The 24,304-nt window shown below is 29.0% G+C and overlaps 2 protein-coding genes across 2 annotated transcripts; both read left to right on the forward strand.

Moving 5' to 3' along the window:
* Positions 1 to 140: 140 nt before the first annotated feature.
* Positions 141 to 6,167, forward strand: LOC103865649 (laccase-4). Its single transcript, XM_009143470.3, has 6 exons — positions 141 to 3,004; positions 3,585 to 3,736; positions 3,820 to 4,064; positions 4,385 to 4,516; positions 4,606 to 5,529; positions 5,768 to 6,167. The coding sequence occupies exons 1-6, from the start codon at positions 2,702 to 2,704 to the stop codon at positions 5,896 to 5,898; spliced, it is 1,887 nt and encodes a 628-aa protein (XP_009141718.2). The 5' UTR covers positions 141 to 2,701; the 3' UTR covers positions 5,899 to 6,167.
* A 5,779-nt stretch (positions 6,168 to 11,946) lies between these two features.
* On the forward strand, positions 11,947 to 15,232 carry LOC103865651 (transcription factor DIVARICATA). The gene is made up of 3 exons (XM_009143472.3): positions 11,947 to 12,856; positions 13,145 to 13,643; positions 14,464 to 15,232. Exons 2-3 carry the CDS (start codon positions 13,213 to 13,215, stop codon positions 14,915 to 14,917), a joined length of 885 nt encoding a protein of 294 aa, XP_009141720.1. The 5' UTR covers positions 11,947 to 12,856; positions 13,145 to 13,212; the 3' UTR covers positions 14,918 to 15,232.
* The last annotated feature ends 9,072 nt before the right edge of the window (positions 15,233 to 24,304 follow it).

Consider the following 24,304-nt stretch of genomic DNA (forward strand, 5'->3'; position numbering starts at 1 on the left):
ACTGGTATATGTTATGACTTATGATTAAAGTTTTATATATAGACAAACAGGAAAAAGCTACGACATGTGGGATTTGATAGCTAAATCAGGAGCAACTCATGGACAAAAGAAGGGTTGAATTTCAGTTAAGCTTTTACAATATATGTGATCCTTGGAGAAAATGATTTATCCGAAAATTTCGCGTAACATTTCACTTTAATTTGCAATCTAGAAGTCAAAAAGCGACAATTATTTGTCTATATAAGAAAAAAGAAAATAAGGCTCTTAACAATAAATTTAAACCGTATACAAATAAATTACAATATTATTTGATGGATAACATAAAGTTATGACACAAAAGATTTGTCTCTGGAAAGTGACCAAATGGATGTCTGATGAGCAAACTCAGCAAAGCAAAAGACGTATAAGCTTTATACAGGAAACGAGTTACTACATATGGCTGGAAAACGTTGAAGAGACAAGTGGAAAATGTTGAGGAGACAAGAAGAGCCCATGGGATCAGGATGAGTCCAAAACTAGTTGAGGACTTGAGGTCATAAAAGTCAAACTAGTCGTTTCAAAAAAAAAGAAGTCATAAGTCAAAACAAACTTATTTACTTGGGAGTTGGGGCTTGTGTTAACGAAAGCAATTTAAACCTTAAACTCTTAAATATGATGAAAACAAAGAAATGAAAACAAAGTAGGCACCGGCTCCAAAGTTTGGAGATCTTTGTCAAGCTCAAGGCCTCATAAGCTTGCTTGATCCACTGCGATGCTTTCCTCGACCTAAGAGATTTCTCACCCTTAATAGTAACTTACTAATACCATGGTAAGATATTTATGTTAGCTCATCACATACCAACACATTCAATTGAACCATAGTTTAGTGTGACTGAACTTATTGACCAAAACCTATGTCATGTGGCCATTGTTTTGAGTCGAATGCCATTGAGTTTCACCATATATACGAAAACGTTGCGAATCTTCTTTGATCATTGTACACGTCTAAAGTGGCATTCAATTTTCTTCAGATTTAGTTTAGATTTTGGCGTAGAATACTCAGCTAATTTCCTTTGATCATGTATTTAAGGAAAAAATAGATGACATCTTTTCCAAAAGTTCAATTGCTTGGTTGTCGTTTGGACGCTAATGCTAAATGTAATCTTTCAAAATTCAAAGATTGTTGAGAAAATGACAATAACAAATTAACTATAAGTTGGAGGATATGACACTTTACCAATTTTAACCATGACAACTTATCAACATCATCTGTCGGTTAAAGTGCTTCACTGCAACATCTCCGGTACGAAAACAATAAAACATAATGATAACCAGTTTGACTAAAAATGAGTAAAAATAGTTAGCATCTTAGGTTCCTCCGACACATATCCATATCATGTATGACCGAAACGGCGTCGCTCTAAGCGCACCCATTTCTTATGTGTAGCCTTAGATTTGAAACAAATCCAAGCAAGAGAGGTTGTCTTTGTTGGGTTATTTGTTTACAACGACGTGAAAGCCATTTCTCAACTATATATTCTACTGTCTTAGTTTCTAAGCATTCTAATCTCCACCCTACTTCACACAGCTTCTAAGACACTTTTTTAACAATATATATGCGACTTTATTGAATCAATCTATTAACCAAATTCAAGAATTACAAAATTGAAAATCCATCTAACTATACGGAATAGTTTTTCTTTCTTCTATTATTTTTCCTTATATATATATATATATTAACACAATTTTTCCCTTTATATATACAAAGATAAATATATAGCCTGAACCGGCAGTTAGATTATTTGAGAACTTCTCCAAATATGGTTCGTTTTTTTTCTTCTTGTTATCGTTTCTTTGGTTTGATATGGTGTTATGCGAATTATCATTTACAACACTCACCGCCACATATAAAAAAGACTCCATAATTAAAGTGTGAAGTAGAGAAGCAGAAAATGTTTTATGTATACCCGAAGGAATAGAGATGTACGAACTCAAAATGGACAATTCGACCATATATCGTGGTCGTTTTAAATATTACTTGAGTTCAGACGTATACGTCTCACCATATTGTAACACAATCTCGATCTGAGTCTGTCTCTTTTCACAGATTGAACTTTCGTTATTGAGAACCATTTGAGTCTACATTATTGATAGATCATATAAAATAAAGATTAAGAGCTTTCTCATGCATATATAAGACAAAAAAATGCCTAGGATGTATATATCATAATTTGGTATGTATGTATCTATGTGGAATCTTTGATCCAATATATTATTGTTTTCAGATGAACAATAGTCAACTTTAATTAAGATCATTGGTCCACCATTTTGTCGCAAATATATAAACTAGCAAGTGTACTTACTCTGAAAAAGAAGCATTTAGACTAACTAGCAAGTGTACTTAATCCGAAGAAGAAGCACTTAGACTGCATATAAACTGTAACTGTCATGCATAATTTTGAAATCAATGTGAATATATGTCCTAATGGAACAACTAAATTGAAGAATTGAGCAGGTCAGGTTAACTACGTAATATATATTACAAAATCATGCATACAATACAATTAATATGTACTTAAATAAGTACAAGATTAACATACCCGGTAAAATAATTGCACATAAAACACATGGTAAATAAGTTTGACCAGTTGATTTGTTATGGAAATAATTAAAAGAAAACTAATTTTCTTGGATTTGGTCAGAGAGATTAGTTGTATTAAGAATGGGAATCTTAACTACAAAGAATTGTGGATTTTGGGTCGACCTACCACCTAAAACGACGTCGCCTCCTTATCTGGCTTCCAATCTCTTTCTCCTCTCTCTCTCTCTTATAAGCTTGCGTTGGCCAGTCGCTCATCTCAAATACAAAGACACGAATATTAAACACACAGAAGAAGAAGAAGAAGGACGAGAAAGAGCGAGAGGAGAGATGAAGTCTCATATGGTTTGGTTTTTGTTTCTTGCATCCTTCTTGTCTGTGTTTCCAGCTCCATCGGAGAGCATGGTTCGCCATTACAAGTTTAACGTGAGTCTATATATATCCACATGTATATTTTGTATTCGTCTATACATGCAACTTCCATGCCTTATCTTATGCTGCATATCAAATAGTCGCAACAGATCCACATATGAACATTCATGATCGACACTTATTCTTAGACGCATTTGAAATTTCGCGCAGGCTTGTGTAGATTAAAAAAATTTAACTAAAGGGTTTGTAGTGAAATATGTGGCTTTACATTGGAGCGTTTGTACTACATGTAGGATATTATTACCTAAAATTTTCTAAATATGTTTTATTTATTATAATTAAGTACTTTTCATATGTATATTATGAGCTTTTACTGACACATATTACTCAGATTTATGTACATGCGGTGATTTCCCCCTTTAAACATGACAATCATTGTATGTAATTCGATATATAATGTTTTGACGTAAATATGAATGAAGTGAAGCATGTTTTGAGTTTTTGGTTACAACTTACAATTAGATAATGATTGTGATTTAATTGGTCTGCCTTCTGTCTTACTTTTTTTTCCTTTTGCTTAATAACTTTGTAATAATATTATTTTTTATTATATATGTGTCTGAAAATCACACAGGTTGTGATGAAGAACATTACTAGACTATGCTCAAGCAAGCCAACCGTGACCGTGAACGGTAGATATCCAGGTCCTACAATCTACGCACGAGAAGACGACACGTTGCTCATCAAAGTCGTTAATCACGTCAAATACAACGTTTCGATCCACTGGTAAGCTCCTACTTAATCTTCAACTGAATCATCACCAAAGTTCATTATCTAATTGAATGGTGACTGTGGACGACCGAGAACAGGCACGGTGTGAGACAAGTGAGAACAGGATGGGCCGATGGGCCTGCTTACATAACCCAGTGCCCGATCCAGCCAGGTCAAGTCTACACATACAACTACACCTTGACCGGCCAACGCGGAACCCTCTGGTGGCATGCTCACATCCTCTGGCTCAGAGCCACTGTTTACGGCGCAATTGTTATCCTCCCCAAACGTGGTGTTCCCTATCCGTTCCCCAAACCCGACCACGAGAAAGTCATAGTTCTAGGTATTGTTTTGAGCCATGTATAACAAGAATGTTCAGGTCCATCTTATTTTTAACTCTCGTTACTTTCAACCCACCATACATTTTGAACCTGGCGATGAAACTAAATTTGAGTCGTCGACCTATTAAACTATTTATTAGGAATCACACATTCGAAATATATAAGATAACTTAAAAATTTTATATGGATTTAATCTATTCATTACCAAGTGGTTTTGAGTTGAAATTCTATGTAACTTAACATTATTAACATTAGTTGCTATTGGTTCATTACATTGGATATATGTAAATTTGGCATGACTAAAAGTCCATCATAATTGCAGGTGAATGGTGGAAATCGGATACGGAAAACGTCATTAACGAGGCACTTAAGTCTGGATTAGCCCCTAATGTCTCCGACGCTCACATGATCAACGGACGCCCTGGCCTTGCTAAAAATTGTCCATCTGATCAGGGTAAAATCTTTATTTTATTTATATGATCACTGGCATTATAACTACAAATTTACTGATTATTAAAGTCTCTTTATAATGTACACCGGAAGGCTACAAATTGTCAGTCAAAAATGGCAAAACCTATTTGCTACGAGTAGTCAATGCTGCACTTAATGAAGAACTATTTTTCAAAGTCGCTGGCCACCTTTTCACGGTGGTTGAAGTCGACGCCGTCTACGTCAAACCGTTCAAGATCGACACCATCGTTATAGCCCCCGGTCAAACCACCAACGTCCTCCTAACCGCCTCAAAATCAACCGGCAAATACCTTGTAACCGCTTCTCCCTTCATGGACTCCCCAATCGCGGTAGACAATGTAACCGCCACCGCGACTGTCCATTACTCCGGAACACTATCCTCCTCACCGACAATCCTCACTCTCCCTCCGCCGCAAAACGCTACGTCCGTCGCCACTAACTTTACAAACTCTCTTCGTAGTCTCAACTCCAAGAAGTACCCTGCCCTAGTCCCGACCACCATCGACCACCACCTCTTCTTCACTGTTGGCCTCGGGCTAAACCCGTGTCCTACTTGTAAGGCTGGAAACGGTAGCCGTGTCGTGGCCAGTATCAACAATGTAACATTCGTTATGCCTAAAATCGCGTTGCTTCCGGCTCATTACTTTAACATTAGTGGAGTTTTTACACCGGATTTTCCAAAGATCCCACCGCACGTTTTCAACTACAGCGGAGGATCACTCACGAACATGGCCACGGAAACCGGCACAAGGCTTTACAAGCTACCATACAATGCAACGGTGCAGCTGGTTCTCCAAGATACCGGCGTCATAGCGCCGGAGAACCATCCGATTCATCTTCACGGCTATAACTTCTTTGAAGTTGGTCGGGGATTAGGTAACTTCAACCCCAAGAAAGATCCAAACAACTTCTATTTGGTCGATCCGGTTGAAAGGAACACAATCGGAGTACCATCTGGTGGATGGGTCGTCATCAGATTTAGAGCGGATAATCCCGGTACGCTCACAAAATTACTTTAAAAATAAGTTATAACATGATAGTAGTCTAGTGGTTAAATTATGTAGATTTAGGTAATATATCAATATCTTCTAGACTCATCTTCTATGTCCTTTGTGAAATTCACATAGCTGTTGCACAAGTTATAGTTCGTAGTTTGTAACTAGATCATAGGCAAATAAGTCAAATACTATTATCATTATTATAAAATTGATGATATTTTGTAACGTGTACGTAGGGGTTTGGTTTATGCATTGTCACTTGGAGGTACACACGACGTGGGGATTAAAGATGGCTTTCTTGGTGGAGAACGGCAAAGGACCCAATCAGTCGATTTTGCCACCGCCTAAGGATTTTCCCAAGTGTTAGGGTCATTCAACTAAACAAGACCACGTCCAAGAAGACCAGTGAGTACTGGTGAAAAATTCATTGTGGATTTTGTTAAAAGTTAATATTTTTTTAGCAAAGCAAAGGTTCGATTTTTTTCTCAAGCAAAGTTTGAATAAAAGAGGAAAAAAGAGCAATGTATTATAATAATATTTTTATCATTATATCAAATTACATTTACATTTTGTTATTGTCTTCAACACAACGTACTCTTGTATAGCCCATGCGTTTTATTTATTATTTTGGTCCAACAGCTTAACTTTTTTAAACAAAATTTATATGGATGGTATATGAACCAACTAACAACGTATATTATTGAACTTTCAGTTTTTATTTCGTCCATATATCAACCGGCCCTAAAACAAAAACAAAAAATGTAGCAACAATTATGAAATTTACTGCGTAAGATGTTTTGGGTTCTTCATTTATATGATCTATAGTAGTAAAAACCAAATCGGTAGTCACAAAAAGAAAATCAATAGGGTTAAATATCATTTCAATGAAAGTATTGCATATATACGGGTAATGACAAGAAGATGATTGTAGGCTTTGTACCTAAACCATAAGGAAAGGTATTGAAACACCAAAATATAGCAAAAAAGTCTGAGATCTGTGGTAGAGATAGAAAGTGAATATAATTCTAATGTACATCTACTTGCCTGCGATTCTCAGTATATCTAAGACAAAATAAATTATTTGAATCAAAGTTCAAAAAAAAAAAAATATTTGGGTGAAAAGTGTCCTCATTCGGAAATAAGAGATTCTTTCCCTTTGGGGAAACTCTACGATATTAATACTCATAACAAAAACCAGTCATTGTCTGGCACTACTCCAAGTTTTTTAAAATAAACAACGTAATACGTACAATATTTTACTGAATGTTTTTTTTTGACAAATTGATATTTAGAAAATAATAATCGTGTTTTGGGTGTGAGTGGTGGACAAACAACTCTGACATTTTACCTAAACAATTCTGATGTTTAAAAAACTTAAGATGTGGAGGGCATCAAATTATTATTCAATTTCATGAATTTTGATTTAAAACCTCTGGCGCTTCTTATTTAATTCGAAGTATAGTGAAGGGCTCTTTGCTACAAAACGTTGTCCAATAAATTAGTTTTGCAGGGAATGGTAAAACTTTTTTTTCTACTAAAATCGAATGGTAAAACAGACAAAAACATTTCATGAATCTGAATCTAAAATCTCCATATTTTTAAAAGTTTGAAGACTAAGTTTGTGCACGGAGTTGTGGGATTTTTTTCCCTTTCTATTAATCTGTTTATATGTACATATAAACTATCAGTAAATATATTTTATTGACCTAAATATGGTTCTATATAGGAAAATGATATTGAATTTGCATGGACCCTTTTTATCGTAGACGTTCGAAACTTTAAATTCATAACTCGAAATCATTATTGGAAAATTTTAATTTAAAAAATAGTATCTTGTTTAGAGTTTAGGTTCTGTTTAGCTTTAAAATATTTTCCGGAGCCATGTTTGGTAAATAACTTTAAAACATTAGTTTAGGACATCATTTTTTACAAAATTACATATCAGGTTATTTATTAAAAATTTATTTTGTATTCTCTATTAATAATTTTTTAATCAAAATCACTATTAATATCTTTTGATATTTTTTTTAATCTTTGTGAAACAAATAAAAATACCAAAACTATAATCTTCATGGAACGGAAGTAATATTATGTATCCTAAAATTATAAAATGATACTGTGACTGAAATATATCACTAATATTATTTATATTAAAAATTTGGTGAGTTATAGGTTTTTACAAGTTAACATAAATAATAAGTACTACTGAGGAGTAGACTATTTATGAAACTTATTCAGAAAATATGCTTGTATTATTTCATTGCATAACAATTTATTACAAGCTAGAAATATTTATTTAATTAGGTATATGGCATACAAAACCGTAGTCAAGACTCCGGTGTTTTCCATATCAAATACTTATGTTATGTATTTAATTTTTGTAGCAATTTTAATAAGTGAGACATATATTTTTAATAAAATAGTCATAGTTCAGACATTTGTCCACCCTTTTAATTGATGATATTGATTTTTTTGAGGGAATCCACTTGTCTTCAAAAGAGTTCGCTTCATTACTTACCGCACGTTCTGAAAAAAATGTATAATTTGGTATTGAAATCCATTTAAAATCCGATTTCTGACAATTTGGCGGTGTATGAAATGGTGGCAAGTCCATGGTTATCAAAATAAATTGCAATAATGCATGCTATCACAATTAGACTTTATTAAAATTGCAATAATGCATGATATCACTTACATATTTTTATCATGAGTTTTCATGTTTCCAATGTGAGATTGTTGTGAAATTAGTTATATCTTAATTTAAATATACATGACTATAAATTTAAAATCGCTCTCTATTTTAAGTTCTTGATAAATTTATGTTGAATACATGTTTTCTTAAATATTTTAATTTGGTTGAGCATGTCGTTGTATTGTAAAATATATCTTCATATATTTATATCATAGTTATTTACAAAGTTAATTTAAATGAATTATTTATTAAGAAAATTGATTAATCAATGATTTATACGAAATAAAACATACAACAAATAAACTAAAAAGGAAATATTTCTATTTAAAATAATTACTAGGACGTGAATAATATTTTAATCAAACATTGTCTGAACCATGCGTGAGCAAGTAAGCTAGTTGGCGACCAGTAATTAGATCCAGCTTGAATAATATATGTACTTCCAACCATCGAATAATGTTGATTTTTTAAGTTTGTCCATTATTTAATACACAACTAGGTCTAAGATATGGTCATCCAAAGTTTAAATGCACATGGATTTTAGTCGATACTCGTCTGTTTAACACATGAACTAATCCAAATAGAAGAATATGTAGAAGAAATTCTAAAAAAAAAACTTTATCATTTCAAAAAACTCTCAAATCTTGTAAGGTCATCTCGATATTTACAGTTCAATTAATTCCAAAAATGTAAATAAATATTATTAGGATCATTTTTGTTGTTCTTACTTGTGGATTTTGAAACAAAAATCATCATCTCATAAAATAACTTCTAGATGAATATAATCAATTAACATAAAACAAATCTGATTGACAATTTAAGTGTTCTAAAGGAGTTGCAAAAACATTTATTGAACTTTTAGTAATGATAGAGTTTGACTTATAACACTCATGTTTTCATCCTATAAGATAGTAGTTTAGTTAACCGATATAAATTTGATTTAAAATATTTAACTGAGAGAAACTAAGGAGATATTATTAGACTATAATCATTTTATACTATACTTAGTATAATTAAATTCGATTTACAATGAATTTGATAGTTGTTTTGTTTACATGGTTTACTACAAACTGTAGTATCATACATACAATCGGTCAATCAACAACACAAAAAGCAGTGGTTAATACTCATGGTTCGACTGGTAACATGCTAAACAACTGCAGAATAATTACAGTTTGGTCTTAATAATAACAAATATATATATATATATATATATATTCTTGTTATTGCTAATTGTCTAATTATGAGCTAGAATTGAAGTCTTAAGGCATAGATAAAATAAAATTATTTATCTGTAAAATACAAAAAAATAAAAATTGTCCAAAGAGGTTTTTATCATATAAAGCTTTAGATTATGATTATTATATTCTAAATTTATATAAACTCCTGAGACATAAATAAAATAAAATTCTTCATCGGCTTTAAAATGATCTTCCTTTTAGATTTTTTTTTTTTAAAATACATTTTTATTTAATATATTTTTATTTCATAACAAAAGTAAATTGTAAATTTCAAAATATAATATTATATTTATTAAAAATTTATTGGTTAAATTTTTGAAAAAAATAATTGTAAAATAATATATTTATAATCATTTTTTAATATATTTTATTAACATGCGTGAAAACTGTAAATATGGATCATTTCCAAATGGATGAAACAAAGGATAAGAATACATTTCTTTTCTAGAAGTTCCTTTTGTTAGTTACATGAACAGAGAGTTATAAACTTTTAAAATATCAGTGTATACCGAACAATGTAGAGTAGCTTTCCACAATCTTCTATGCTGGCGAATTTTCTTATGTTCTTTAGGTTGGGACTTACTCACGTAGATGATGGTCTGGACAATGTGATTCACGATTTGAACAGGATTCGTTAACGATTATACATATTTTAAGCTATCTTAAACAAATTAGAACCCAAACCAAAGTAAAATTAAATCATATGTAACATCAAACCTAATGAAACTAGCATTTTACATTGCATCAAAGTTTTTGTAAGGGAACTCTACTTCAAAATGGAAATTAAAAAATCTTAAAAGGTCTAATTTGATTTTTTTAGAATAACCTTTAGTAAATTAGGATATATCCTTAATTATTTCATAGACCTTAATTGATTTACCATTATATATGGACTTTTAGATGTTAGAATACTCTCATGACTAATTGAAGTTCGATCTCTAGCTAAACTTCATTTTACGAGCTTGTTATCTTAAGACACGCAGTTATGACATTAACACATTTACTATTCTATTTGATTACTTCCTTGGTGTTACCAAATTGGTTGTGGTTAGACCAAGAAACTAAGCAAGGTATCATCATTGTTTGTAAAATATCTTCACTGATAGTTTTCCAGGATTAGTTTAGCAAATAGTAGGCCTTAAAAGAATTATTGCCATTTCTCATGCAATTACTTTCTAAACCAAAATATTTCATACTGAAATTCATGGTAATCTTCCAAATACATAATCACCACATAAATTTTGTAATGGCTACAAAAAGCATCCAGAAATTGATTTTTCGATCTTGACTAACAAAGTAATGACCACTACGTTGTTATTTAGTTTATAAGCAATATTAGATTACTGATTCAGATTTGTACATATCTTCGTAGATAAGCATAGTTTGTGGCAGAATATGCTGTTTCCCCATCTCCTAGCATGCTAATTTTTAATAAAATATATACATTTAATTAAACACATTCTCCAATTTTCTTTGTTATCGAAATTGTGGTCCAAAAGTATGTTAAGCTTTTAAAGTCACCAAATAATTATTTACCCACAAAATAAAATAAAAAAGCATCTCGATATAAATACAAACAAAACAACTCATGTGCTCAAAAGGTTAAATGTCTAACATGATAGTCGAAATTACGGAAGTACCCTAAGAACCGACCTTGCTAGCCAATGAGGGTTGCTTCTGTGATTGGCTCGACCAAAACGTCTTTGGCCAATAATTAGGCGACATTGAAGCCGCAAATACCCTCTCCCATTAGTTAAGTACTTAAGAGCTTGATTGGTTTCCCCGCTACCACCCGCAAACGCAGCTTTTGCGGTTGGTAGCGGTTGACAGCGTTTCGAAACAATCATCCAAACCGTTACAAATCGCTTCAAACCGCTCCGAACCTCTTAAAATCAAAAGCTGGTTCCAGCTAGCGTTTGCGGTTGCGGGCGGTTGCGGGAGGATAATTTTTTTTTCTTTTTCTTTAAAAACCATATAAATACAAAAATAAAAATATTCAATAAATTTTTTAAAATGGAATTATAAAAATACTAAAATATATCTATTATATTTTAATTAATATTATAAAATTTTAAAATAAAAATATTTTCTATAATTTTAAAATTTTAAAACTATAACTTTGAAAATATAATTTACATATTTATTATAATATTATGATTTTTGATATTTTTATAATTATATAAAATGTAAATATTGTTAATTTATTATTTAACCGCTGCTGTATTTGGTAGTTAACCAGTCATAATTATCCCGCAAACGCACCAATTTTTAACCGCAGAACCAGTCGTACAAATCTCTTAAAACCGCTAGAAACCGCAACCACCCGCATCCGCAAACGCCCGCAGCCGCAACCGCAACCGCTGCGTTTGAACCAGTCAGGCCCTAAGTCATATTATTATTATTTTCATCCGCAAAACAACAACAGAAATAGATTAAATCAACGGTCCTTGAAAGCATACAAATAAATAAAGTTCATTGAATACAAATGAGACTACAACACGTGTGAAACCTATTCAAAGACGACACATGTCTTTTACTTATTTTTATGGAAAAGCCTATCACAAACTATACAATTACGAGTGTTTATTGGTTGATTGAATCAAAAAGGCCCTCTGAAAATACATATTAAAAGAATGTTTGATATGTTAACTAATCTTACTTTGAAATAAAATCTTTTTAATTTCAATCGAATCCTACTAATGGCGTATTGTACTATGTTGATGTGGAATACTTACCTAATAAAATTAAAGAAAATGTTACTATCTTATAGAAATATGGGTACACTAAGTTGATTCCGTTTCCTATTTGTGCTGAATTTGATATATGTTTTATTGCACTCTTATAATTCTTATATGAAATATACAATTATGAAAATTATCATTCGTTACACGCATGTTTAGATAAATACCATTAAATTTATCCTATTACATTGGAGTTTAGTTAAACTAATTTTGAAATATAGTAACAAAGTTGTCATATCACTGAAAATTGCTAATTATAATATTTTTCAATGTGTGTAAATTTTATTTATTTATCTCAAGAACGTTTTTTTTTTTTGTCAACCTCTCAAGAACGTTTAGTAGTAGTATTTTCGAAGGGAAGCCTAATTAGTAGCTAGCTTTACGTGATCAAGCAAATACAAAAATAAAAAGTTACAAAAACTCGTAGATCTTGACATTAATATATACTCATAGACAGACAATCACAGCTCAACAGCTTTTTAACTCACCTCTCACTCTCAGATCATTCCTGTTTCATATACATCTTTCTCTTTCTCTCTCTCTCTTCCCTTTTCAGCTTGAGAGTTTGGGAGAAAGAAGAAGGTTGGGTTTTGTTCACTTTATCAGCTTCAAGTTTCTGAACCCACCTGAGTTTCTCTCCATTGCTCTCATGTGAGATTTGTTCTAACCTCATCACTTTTCTTTTGTCAGTTTATAAATTCAAGATCCTTTGTTTTTCCTTCCTTCATGGGCCTCCTCCGTTTTATAACTTTTGCTCCTCCGAATGTCCTTTTAATCTTTCTGTGGATTCGGATCTAGCAATAAGAAAACTGGTTTGGTAAAAGGGTTTATCGTTCAGACAACAAAGCTCAAACATATGGAATCTTTTTCTTCTTCTTATTGTCCTAAAGATTCTCATACCTTTGATGCTTATCATCTCTCTTGATGCCATTTTGATAGATCAAAGTCTCTCTCTTTGAGTTTTACAATTGATATTAAAGAGAGGCACAAGATCGAAAAACTAGAAGATGAACATAGGAATCGAAGTCATGTCACCAGCAACATACTTAGAGACATCACCAAACTGGTTGTTCCAAGAGAACAGAGAAACTAAATGGACAGCTGAAGAAAACAAGAAGTTCGAAAACGCTTTAGCCTTTTACGACAAGGACACTCCCGACAGATGGTTCAAAGTCGCAGCTATGCTCCCCGGCAAAACAGTCGGAGATGTGATCAAACAGTACAGAGAGCTTGAGGAAGACGTCAGCGACATCGAAGCTGGTCTTATCCCGATCCCTGGCTACGCCTCTGATTCATTCACGCTCGACTGGGGAGGATACGATGCTGGTAACATGAACGGATATTACTTCGCCGCCGTGGGAGGAAAGAGAGGATCCGCCGCGAGAGCAGCGGAGCATGAAAGGAAGAAAGGTGTTCCATGGACAGAAGAAGAACACAGGTAACAAACCTACTTTCCTTTTCTATACGTCAATGCTTTCTTCTCTAGATTTGGACACTTTCTTTAGAAAAAAAAATATACGTACGTCTTAATCTTGAAAACTTATTTATGTTTACGTATACGTATATCTGGTCGTATAAATACATATATTCCTTAGTTAATCAAGACAATACAGTCACCCACCAAAACAAATTGCATTTTCAATGCTTCTCTATATTAGGTACGTATGGGTTACAACATCTCCAATGTATTAATCTATATATTTTTTTTCAAAATACAGTAGATTAATATTCTAATAATACTCTATTCTCAAGTGAAAATGAAGTAATAAGTAAAACTGGAGAAAATTGTATTTCAAATAGAACTAAGAAATGGAATGCGGTCAAAGATGCTCTTAAACACACATCCACTATAACGTAGTAGATGCATGTATTTCTTTATAAAATCAAAATTATTCTTTTTTTTAAGAGAATATATTTTGTTTTTTCTTCTGATGTAGTGAGTTTATAAGACCCCATCGGTCGTTCGCTTCTTTCTTGTATGCATTTGATTGGGTCTTGGTGCGGTTAATTATTTGACATGCACGCTGCTCATTAGGCATGGAGATAATGGCACATGAAACTTTGGTATAAAACAAGGCAAATGAATTTTTTATTTCTTTAACCAGGACATAATATAATAGTTAGTATTATTCTTATTGCTATTTCAAATTATTTATGGTTGAATGTACTTTTGATAGAAAACAAAAAAAATTTCTCGTATGTTATTGATGATTGGTAACTAATGTGTTTGATTTCCGTACGGGTTGATGAATGTGCAGACAGTTTCTGATGGGTCTGAAAAAATATGGAAAAGGCGACTGGAGAAACATAGCTCGCAACTTCGTGACCACACGGACGCCTACGCAAGTCGCGAGTCACGCTCAAAAGTATTTCATAAGGCAAGTCAACGGCGGTAAAGACAAACGCCGATCAAGCATCCATGATATCACCACCGTCAACATCCCCGATTCTTTTGATGCCGCAGCGGCTGATACCGCAATCACAAACGCTCCATGCTCACCACCGTCACTAGGAGGAAGCCAGCGGGAGGGGTCGGGTCAGTGGGACGGTCAAACTATAAACGATGAAACAGCGGGTACGTTTTACAATCCAAACGCGTTTCAAGAAACGCTACTTGGAATGTCGTCAACGCCGTACATGGCAAAACTGCAGGAGCAGAGTTTCCTAAATGCATCGCAATTCGAATCGTATAATGCCTATCTCCAAATGTAGCACAAGATGAAGATCTGGAGTTACGAGTTGTTAATTATTTAATAAAATTTTACTCTTTTGTTTTTATTTATCCGCGTGCATATACAAAAAGAGAAATAGCTGCTACTTTTTAAGAGATATTTATTCGTTTTTATCCTGTGTTTTTGTGGTTGATTTTAATGAGTTTTCAGCAAATTAATTATTTTAATTGTCGAGTATTTAAGTTTGTTGTTATGTTTGTGTGATTTGAAACCCTTTTGAGCTCAAATTACTTGTTATAGTTTATGTTGTATAAGTTGTGTCATGTAGGCTTTTATTACAATTTTTTTCCTTATTGATGAATTTTCAATTACCAAATACTACTAATTATTACTGTTGCTCTTTGTTAGATATTTTGCAACATTCCCGTTTTTCTCTTTATAATCTAATTTGTACAATTTAAATGTAAAAACTAAATAAATCAGCCGATGCCAAAAAAAAGTCTTAATATATTTATGAATACGAAGCTAAAAAAATATTATGTAATTGAGGTTTTCCATTTTTTAATCTAAGATATATCACAACTTGTTGTGGTGACAAATCTGTAATCGAAACATAGCTCTATATTAGTTTATAATTACTCTACTTTCCCAAATATTTTATTCAATATGACTTTCTGAAGTTCGAATGTGACAGTATAATGAGAATCTATGGCGAGCCTAAAGAAAGACCATAAACAAAAAGCCATAATGATTGATATGTTTTTGTTCCATGCCATTATACCAAGTTGCCAAACTTTTAGTAGCTTTTATCTTCAGGCTTCATGTGAATAATCATAAACTTCCTGACTTATAAGTAAATTGGTAGTAGAATGGATTAATTCATGTCTTCAGAATCTGATTTTAGATTTATAACACATGTATTTTGATAGAAAAAAATATTTTTTCTATTGATAAAGAATAATACTTTTGCTATCATTTATATTTAGATCAATCATATATGTTTTTTTCCGAACGAGATCAATCATATATGTTTCGAATTGAAATCTGATACTATGTCAAAACTATTAGACTTTTAACTCAAATTAACTAATAATAAGTGAATTGATTTATATTTTATAGATTATTGTATGTCCCTATGTGAAAATTATAGCAACAAAAGTAACAATATTGTGCATATTTCAAGACGAATATATCGATATTAAAAACCTAATGCATAACAAATAAAAGTATAGATGCCTATAAATCCTATTTATTATTATCATTTTTTAAAAAAGTGGGCGAATTTGTTCTGTAAATTGATGTTTGGTGTATTTCCATTTTGATGCATTTGTGAGAGTAACTGTATAAGTATCTCCTTTTTCAAAAAAAAAAAAACTGTATAAGTATCTCCACATGATTGCAAATTTGACTTTGAAGGTTGACGGTTGATTCCAATAGCATCTCCGACAATGACACCAAATTTAATGTTGAAATTACACTAAATTTGATATTAAAATTACACTAAATTTGATATTTTGGTGTCAATTTTTTTTGTCATCTCCAACAATGACACCAAATTTTACACCAAACTAATATTATATATTATTTGATATTTCAGTTTTAATTTATATTATTTGTAATTGATAAATAACTATTTTATCACATCAAAATTATCATTTATATTTTATTATTTGTAAGTGATAAATGATAATAGTCATATAATAATTTATTTTGAAAAAAATAAATAAAAATTAATTTTATAACTATGTGAAAATAAATATAAAATACAAATAATACAATATAGTTATAGTTAAAATTTGATAGTTATTACATTATATTATTAAACAAAACTTATTAAAATATTATTTTAAAGATTTGGTGTGATGGTATCAATTTTGGTATCTTGTTAGAGATAAAATTACACCAAATTTAGTGTTTTGGTGTTTTATCGGAGATGGCCTAGTAATTCTCGTAAATCTCACTTCCACAATATTAGATTTGTCTTTTCCACGTGTTAAGTCATAACGTACTTTGTTTTGTTCTTAAAAATCACCAGAGGTTTATGGATTAACTTTAATGTTAAATCTTAAATTTTATATGTAAACCAAGAAGATTAGTTTAGTTGCCTATATTGTATTTCTTTGTATCAAGAAGATATAAAAAAATAGAGAAATTACTTGTCAACTATTCATATATCATGTCGTTTAGACAACATTGAGCAACATATACCATGCCGTTTGCTTTTCTCAAAGCCACACAACACAATCACCTCATCTATAGCTCATGGGGATAATCATATAGACAAATTAAATCTTGGATACACATGTACATAAAAATGAATTATTTATCGGTCATTTTTCACTCGGGTATGATTTTTGTCCTGTGGGCCTTCAAGCCCAGAGTAGACCCAATCTTAGAATCCTAGCTCTTTATCTCCATATTGTCAAAATTTCCAAAAATCTATGATTAACAATTAAGCAAATATGGTTCGAGTGGTCCAAGTGGATAAATTCATATAAGAGGAATAAGGTCATCTCCAACCCTACTTTATTTACCATTTTAATATAGAATTTAGAATAAAAATACTCTAATAGTATTCTATTTTCCACTCTATAATAGAGTGAAAGATAGGTTTACTCCAAATATAGAGTAATTTGTTTTTTTATTCATCACTCTATTTTTTTCTTTAAAATAGAGTATTAGAGCATTATTATCCAAGGTTTTTTAGAGATGGGTTTATAGAGGAATATAAAAAATTGTTTCTTATTTTTCCCTAAGAACTCGGCCTTAAGAAACCTTGGATAATGATGCACTTAGAGCATCTCCAAAAATAAACTCTATTTTGAAGTTTCCAAAACTCCATATTTGAAGTTTAAAAGTGTTCTTCTCCAAAAGCAAAACTTCAAACTCGACTTTAAAACTATTTGTATTTTATAATATGGTCCTTATATTTTTGATAACTAATTTGAATTCATCAAACTTTTATAAATAATTAGCACATATATCCCTTATATATTAATTGAGGAACATTTGAAAAGATGTAACCTCAATTTTGTATTAATTAAAAGAGGCCCCAATGCATAGGTGACACTCAATTAGGTAGTCAATTACATTCAATTGAAAAATAAGTAGGTCCACATTCGATTTTTATATGTTGTTAGATATATAAGTTGGTCAAACTATATGATATAATGATATGATATGATATTTTCTTTCCTTAAATAAAACCTACGGAATTACCATAAATGACTAATATATATATGACAATTAATGAGTTTAATAATAAAGATTTGATAACAATGTATATCTCCTCCATCATTTTTTGTTTAATTTTATATTATTAAAATAAATTAAACAATCAAATTAGCTATAAAAATAAAATTTAGATTTTTTCGTATATGTTATATTTTGAATTTTTAAAAACGACAATAAATGACTAAAACTATTAAAATTATTATGTTAAAAATTAATGATCAATGATTTAACATTTTTATTATAAGAAGATACATATGATTTTAAAACCATATGAGTAAAAAATATTATTTAATAATAAAATAAATATATATATATATATATTAAACACTATATACCATAAGATTACATAAATATTTTAATATTAAAACTTTCAATGAATTTTCAAGAACATCTATAAATTATAAACTTATTAAAGATTTCAGATTGAAAATTTTGTTATCGATGATTTAAATATTTTGTTATAAAACGATATGAACGATCATAGAACCGTATGATTATAAATTATTATTTAATAAATAACTATACAAAATATATTATTCCTAGAAAAATAGGTTGGTCCATCTTAACTTATATTACACTTTTTATTAAACTAACTATCGAATTGATAAATAACGTACCAAAAAATGTTTTGCACTTTTCTTAAATAAAAGCTACGAAATTACCTAATATGATTAACGTATATGTGAAAATTAATTATAATGAATAATAAATATTTGATAACAATTTTTGTATCTTAGTTCTTTTTTTAATTTTATATTATTAAAATATATTTAAAAATCACATTAAATATATAATAAAAACATTTATAATTTTTCTTAAATGTTATATTTTGAATTTTTCAAAACGTCTATAAATTATTAAAAATTTGAAGATCCCCACTCTGAAAATTTTGTGATCAAAAGATTATTTTTTTTGTCATAATAAGTTACAAATGATCATAAAATTGTATTAATATGAACTTTTATTTAATATTATAAGAAGATACACATTATTTTAAAACCATATGAGTAAAAAATATCATTAAATAATAAAACATATATTTATATATATATATATATATAGATTATACTATATACCATAAGATTACATAAATATTTTAATATTAAAACTTTCAATGAATTTTCAAAAACATTTATAAATTATAAACTTATTAAAGATTTCACATTGAAAATTTTGTTATCGATGATTTAAATATTCAGTTATAAAATGATATGAATGATCATAGAACTGTATGATTATAAATTCTCATTTAATAAATGACTATATAAAATATACTATTCTTAGAAAAATAGGTTGGTCCATCTTGACTTACATTATATTTTTTATTAAACTAACTATCGAATTGATAAATAATCTACCAAAATATTTTTGCACTTTCCTTAATTAGAAGCTACGAAATTACCTAATATGATTAACGTATATATGAAAATTAATTATTATGAATAATAAATATTTGATAACAATTTTGGTATCTTAGTTCTTTTTTTAAATTTTATATTATTGAAAGATATTAAAAAATCACATTAAATATATAATAAAAACATTTATATTTTTTCTTATATGTTATATATGAATTTTTCAAAACGTCTATATATTATTAGAAATTTGAATATTCCCACTCTGAAAATTTTGTGATCAATAGATTATTTTTTTGTTATAATAAGTTACAAATGATCATAAAATATAACGCATATGAATTTTTATTTAATAAATATTCAAACTAAATAATATATATATATATATATATAAACACTAATGATTTAAAGCAATAAGATTGGCTGATCAATTTAGTCGTCCAGTTGAAATCTTTCAAAAGTATGTGAAAGACTAAAGTCAAAGTAAATATGGATTTAGAATAGTAGTTATATTTTACTAACCAAATACCGTAAAAAACCGAACCGAACCAAAACCAACTCGATATTCGGATTGAACACCCGTAATCCAAATGAAGCCAAACTATTGTTTCATTCTCCAAAATATAATAAAAATAATAATTTAATCCCGCGCAAGGCGCGGGTCTTATCCTAGTACTTTAAATACTTGAAAAGAAAAGGAAAACTAATCGTAAAAGATTCGACCGTTTTAACCAAAATCCAAGCCAAACACACTTGATCACACCCCCACTATATATAGCACACATACTCCGACTCATCCCTTATATATTAATTGAGGAACATTTGAAAAGATGTAACCTCAATTTTGTATTAATTAAAAGAGGCCCCAATGCATAGGTGGCACTCAATTAGGTAGTCAATTACATTCAATTGAAAAATAAGTAGGTCCACATTCGATTTTTATATGTTGTTAGATACATAAGTTGGTCAAACTATATGATATAATGATATGATATGATATTTTCTTTCCTTAAATAAAACCTACGGAATTACCATAAATGACTAATATATATATGACAATTAATGAGTTTAATAATAAAGATTTGATAACAATGTATATCTCCTCCATCATTTTTTGTTTAATTTTATATTATTAAAATAAATTAAACAATCAAATTAGCTATAAAAATAAAATTTAGATTTTTTCGTATATGTTATATTTTGAATTTTTAAAAACGACAATAAATGACTAAAACTATTAAAATTATTATGTTAAAAATTAATGATCAATGGTTTAACATTTTTATTATAAGAAGATACACATGATTTTAAAACCATATGAGTAAAAAATATCATTTAATAATAAAATAAATAAATATATATATATATATATTAAACACTATATACCATAAGATTACATAAATATTTTAATATTAAAACTTTCAATGAATTTTCAAGAACATTTATAAATTATAAACTTATTAAAGATTTCAGATTGAAAATTTTGTTATCGATGATTTAAATATTTTGTTATAAAACGATATGAACGATCATAGAACCGTATGATTATAAATTCTTATTTAATAAATAACTATACAAAATATACTATTCCTAGAAAAATAGGTTGGTCCATCTTAACTTATATTACACTTTTTATTAAACTAACTATCGAATTGATAAATAACGTACCAAAAAATGTTTTGCACTTTCCTTAAATAAAAGCTACGAAATTACCTAATATGATTAACGTATATGTGAAAATTAATTATAATGAATAATAAATATTTGATAACAATTTTTGTATCTTAGTTCTTTTTTTAATTTTATATTATTAAAATATATTTAAAAATCACATTAAATATATAATAAAAACATTTATAATTTTTCTTATATGTTATATTTTGAATTTTTCAAAACGTCTATAAATTATTAGAAATTTGAAGATCCCCACTCTGAAAATTTTGTGATCAATAGATTATTTTTTTGTCATAATAAGTTACAAATGATCATAAAATTGTATTAATATGAACTTTTATTTAATATTATAAGAAGATACACATTATTTTAAAACCATATGAGTAAAAAATATCATTTAATAATAAAACATATATTTATATATATATATATAGATTATACTATATACCATAAGATTACATAAATATTTTAATATTAAAACTTTCAATGAATTTTCAAAAACATTTATAAATTATAAACTTATTAAAGATTTCACATTGAAAATTTTGTTATCGATGATTTAAATATTCAGTTATAAAATGATATGAATGATCATAGAACTGTATGATTATAAATTCTCATTTAATAAATGACTATATAAAATATACTATTCTTAGAAAAATAGGTTGGTCCATCTTGACTTACATTATATTTTTTATTAAACTAACTATCGAATTGATAAATAATCTACCAAAATTTTTTTTGCACTTTCCTTAATTAGAAGCTACGAAATTACCTTATATGATTAACGTATATATGAAAATTAATTATTATGAATAATAAATATTTGATAACAATTTTGGTATCTTAGTTCTTTTTTTTTAATTTTATATTATTGAAAGATAATAAAAAATCACATTAAATATATAATAAAAACATTTACATTTTTTCTTATATGTTATATTTGAATTTTTCAAAACGTCTATATATTATTAGAAATTTGAATATTTCCACTCTGAAAATTTTGTGATCAATAGATTATTTTTTTGTTATAATAATTTACAAATGATCATAAAATATAACGGATATGAATTTTTATTTAATAAATATTCAAACTAAATAATATATATATATATACACTAATGATTTAAAGCAACAAGATTGGCTGATCAATTTAGTCGTCCAGTTGAAATCTTTCAAAAGTATGTGAAAGACTAAAGTCAAAGTAAATATGGATTTAGAATAGTAGTTATATTTTACTAACCAAATACCGAAAAAAATCGAACCGAACCGAAACCAACCCGATATCCGGGTTGAACACCCGTAATCCAAATGAAGCCAAACTATTGTTTCATTCTCCAAAATATAATAAAAATAATAACTTAATCCCGCGCAAGGCGCGGGTCTTATCCTAGTAAACATATTACAACAATATTAATTAATAAATTTTTATATTATATTATATTAAAATATTTCTAAAATACTAACTTTTATCGATGATATTAATACTCATGAATATATTCGATATGAACAAAAAAATATTGTATGAAAAAGACATCAACAACAACAACCATCCTAAGTAACACAAAACAAATTGGACAATATTTAGAAATTTTGAAGGTTTCATATCAAACTTACCTAACTATTAGTGTTGTTGTAATAGTTATATCTTCATGAAATTTTTTAAAAGCTTTTTTGTTAAGTTTCTTTTGTATATTTTTTTTGTTGTTAAAATAGTTTAAATATTATTTTAAAGTTTATTTAATTTATGTGTAAAACTTAAATTTAATATATTTATGAGATATAATTTTTTAAGGATTAAAACAATAAACGAGAAAATACTTATGAATTATAAATATGATATATAATTGTAGGGACCAAAATGCAAATAAAAATATGAAACTTTAAATTTGAAGTTTTGAGTAGTGAAACTTCAAATATAGAGTTTCATTCCTCAAAACTTCAAATTTGAAGTTCTTTTTTGGAGAGCAAAAAAATTTCATATTTGAAATTATAGAGTGTCTTCTGGAGATGCTCTTAGTGGAGTAAACTCAAACCCTATTATAGAGTAATTTTATTTTACAGAAAAAAATAGTGTAAACCAGGAGATTGTTAAAATCGCCCCGCCCCCCCCCCCCAACACCCAATTCAATCTACGATTGCTCCATAAGATCGGAAGGTAATAATTGAAAGTCCAGATCGCAAACTAATTGGAACCAATTGAGTTGAAACTTTCAAATAAAAAAATAAATTGGGTAAATAAATTTTCGCAGAAGGGAGAGGTTGTCACCGAGCCCAATGGTTTGATCAAATATTTAAGACGCTGCCTAAGTAGATACCCTTGTGACGAATATTAATGGCTGAGTCATAATCATACGACAATAGTAGACCCAACACTGGACATTGTCTTTGATTATCTTTTCATTATTCTACTTATAGATATAGCAACTCAATCGTATAATATGCTGCTAGTATCTAATATAAACCCGTGATTAAATAGATGTACTTGGACGGACATCTGATAAGACCTAAATATCGTACTAATGATCCACCTAACTAGATTGGTCATTTACATTGATATGTGTTTTCTTGGTAGACTACATAGATTATCAGTCAACCAAATACTAAAACAACGGAAATTCATTGTACACACGACATGAGTGTGTCAATTTAGGCTTGATTTAAATCTAACATGAAAAAGAAGCTAAAGTTAGAAAACGGACAAAACTGTATAATTGAGGTATGTTGTTACTCTTCTGTGTCAAAAAAGAGTTGGCAATTATCAAATAATCATCCAAGTGAGTGTTTCAATAGAGTACTATAATAACATTCTTTTTTATTGTAACAACTAGGTGTTTTGTCCGCGATGCGGGCTTAAACGTTTTCATAATTTTTGAAAAGTTTTTTGTACACTATATTCATTATACTAAAACAAATCTTAAAATAACTTAATATTATATTTTTTATTTATATAATTAAAAAAATTATTTGATTAATATTTAATTATTAATTTGTGTTTTTAAATTTTTATTAAAATACTTTTCAGATAACAATACAATATATATATATATATAAATTATCTCTTTTTTTTAATTATATTTTTAAATTTTGGATAGTTCAATATTCTATTTTTAGTTGTATAATTAAGAATTTTATTTGATTAATATTTAGTTATATAATTCATG

Source organism: Brassica rapa, chromosome A04, assembly GCF_000309985.2.
Source record: "Brassica rapa cultivar Chiifu-401-42 chromosome A04, CAAS_Brap_v3.01, whole genome shotgun sequence".
Lineage (NCBI taxonomy): Eukaryota > Viridiplantae > Streptophyta > Magnoliopsida > Brassicales > Brassicaceae > Brassica > Brassica rapa.

Excerpts from the sequence above, each read along its gene's own strand:
- LOC103865649 (XM_009143470.3), top strand. The coding sequence starts at position 2,702 with ATGGGAATCTTAACTACAAAGAATTGTGGATTTTGGGTCGACCTACCA. Across the intron at positions 3,737-3,819 it reads TACAACGTTTCGATCCACTG|GCACGGTGTGAGACAAGTGA; the intron begins GTAAGCTCCTAC and ends GACCGAGAACAG. Across the intron at positions 4,517-4,605 it reads AAATTGTCCATCTGATCAGG|GCTACAAATTGTCAGTCAAA; the intron begins GTAAAATCTTTA and ends GTACACCGGAAG.
- LOC103865651 (XM_009143472.3), top strand. The coding sequence starts at position 13,213 with ATGAACATAGGAATCGAAGTCATGTCACCAGCAACATACTTAGAGACA. Across the intron at positions 13,644-14,463 it reads TGGACAGAAGAAGAACACAG|ACAGTTTCTGATGGGTCTGA; the intron begins GTAACAAACCTA and ends ATGAATGTGCAG.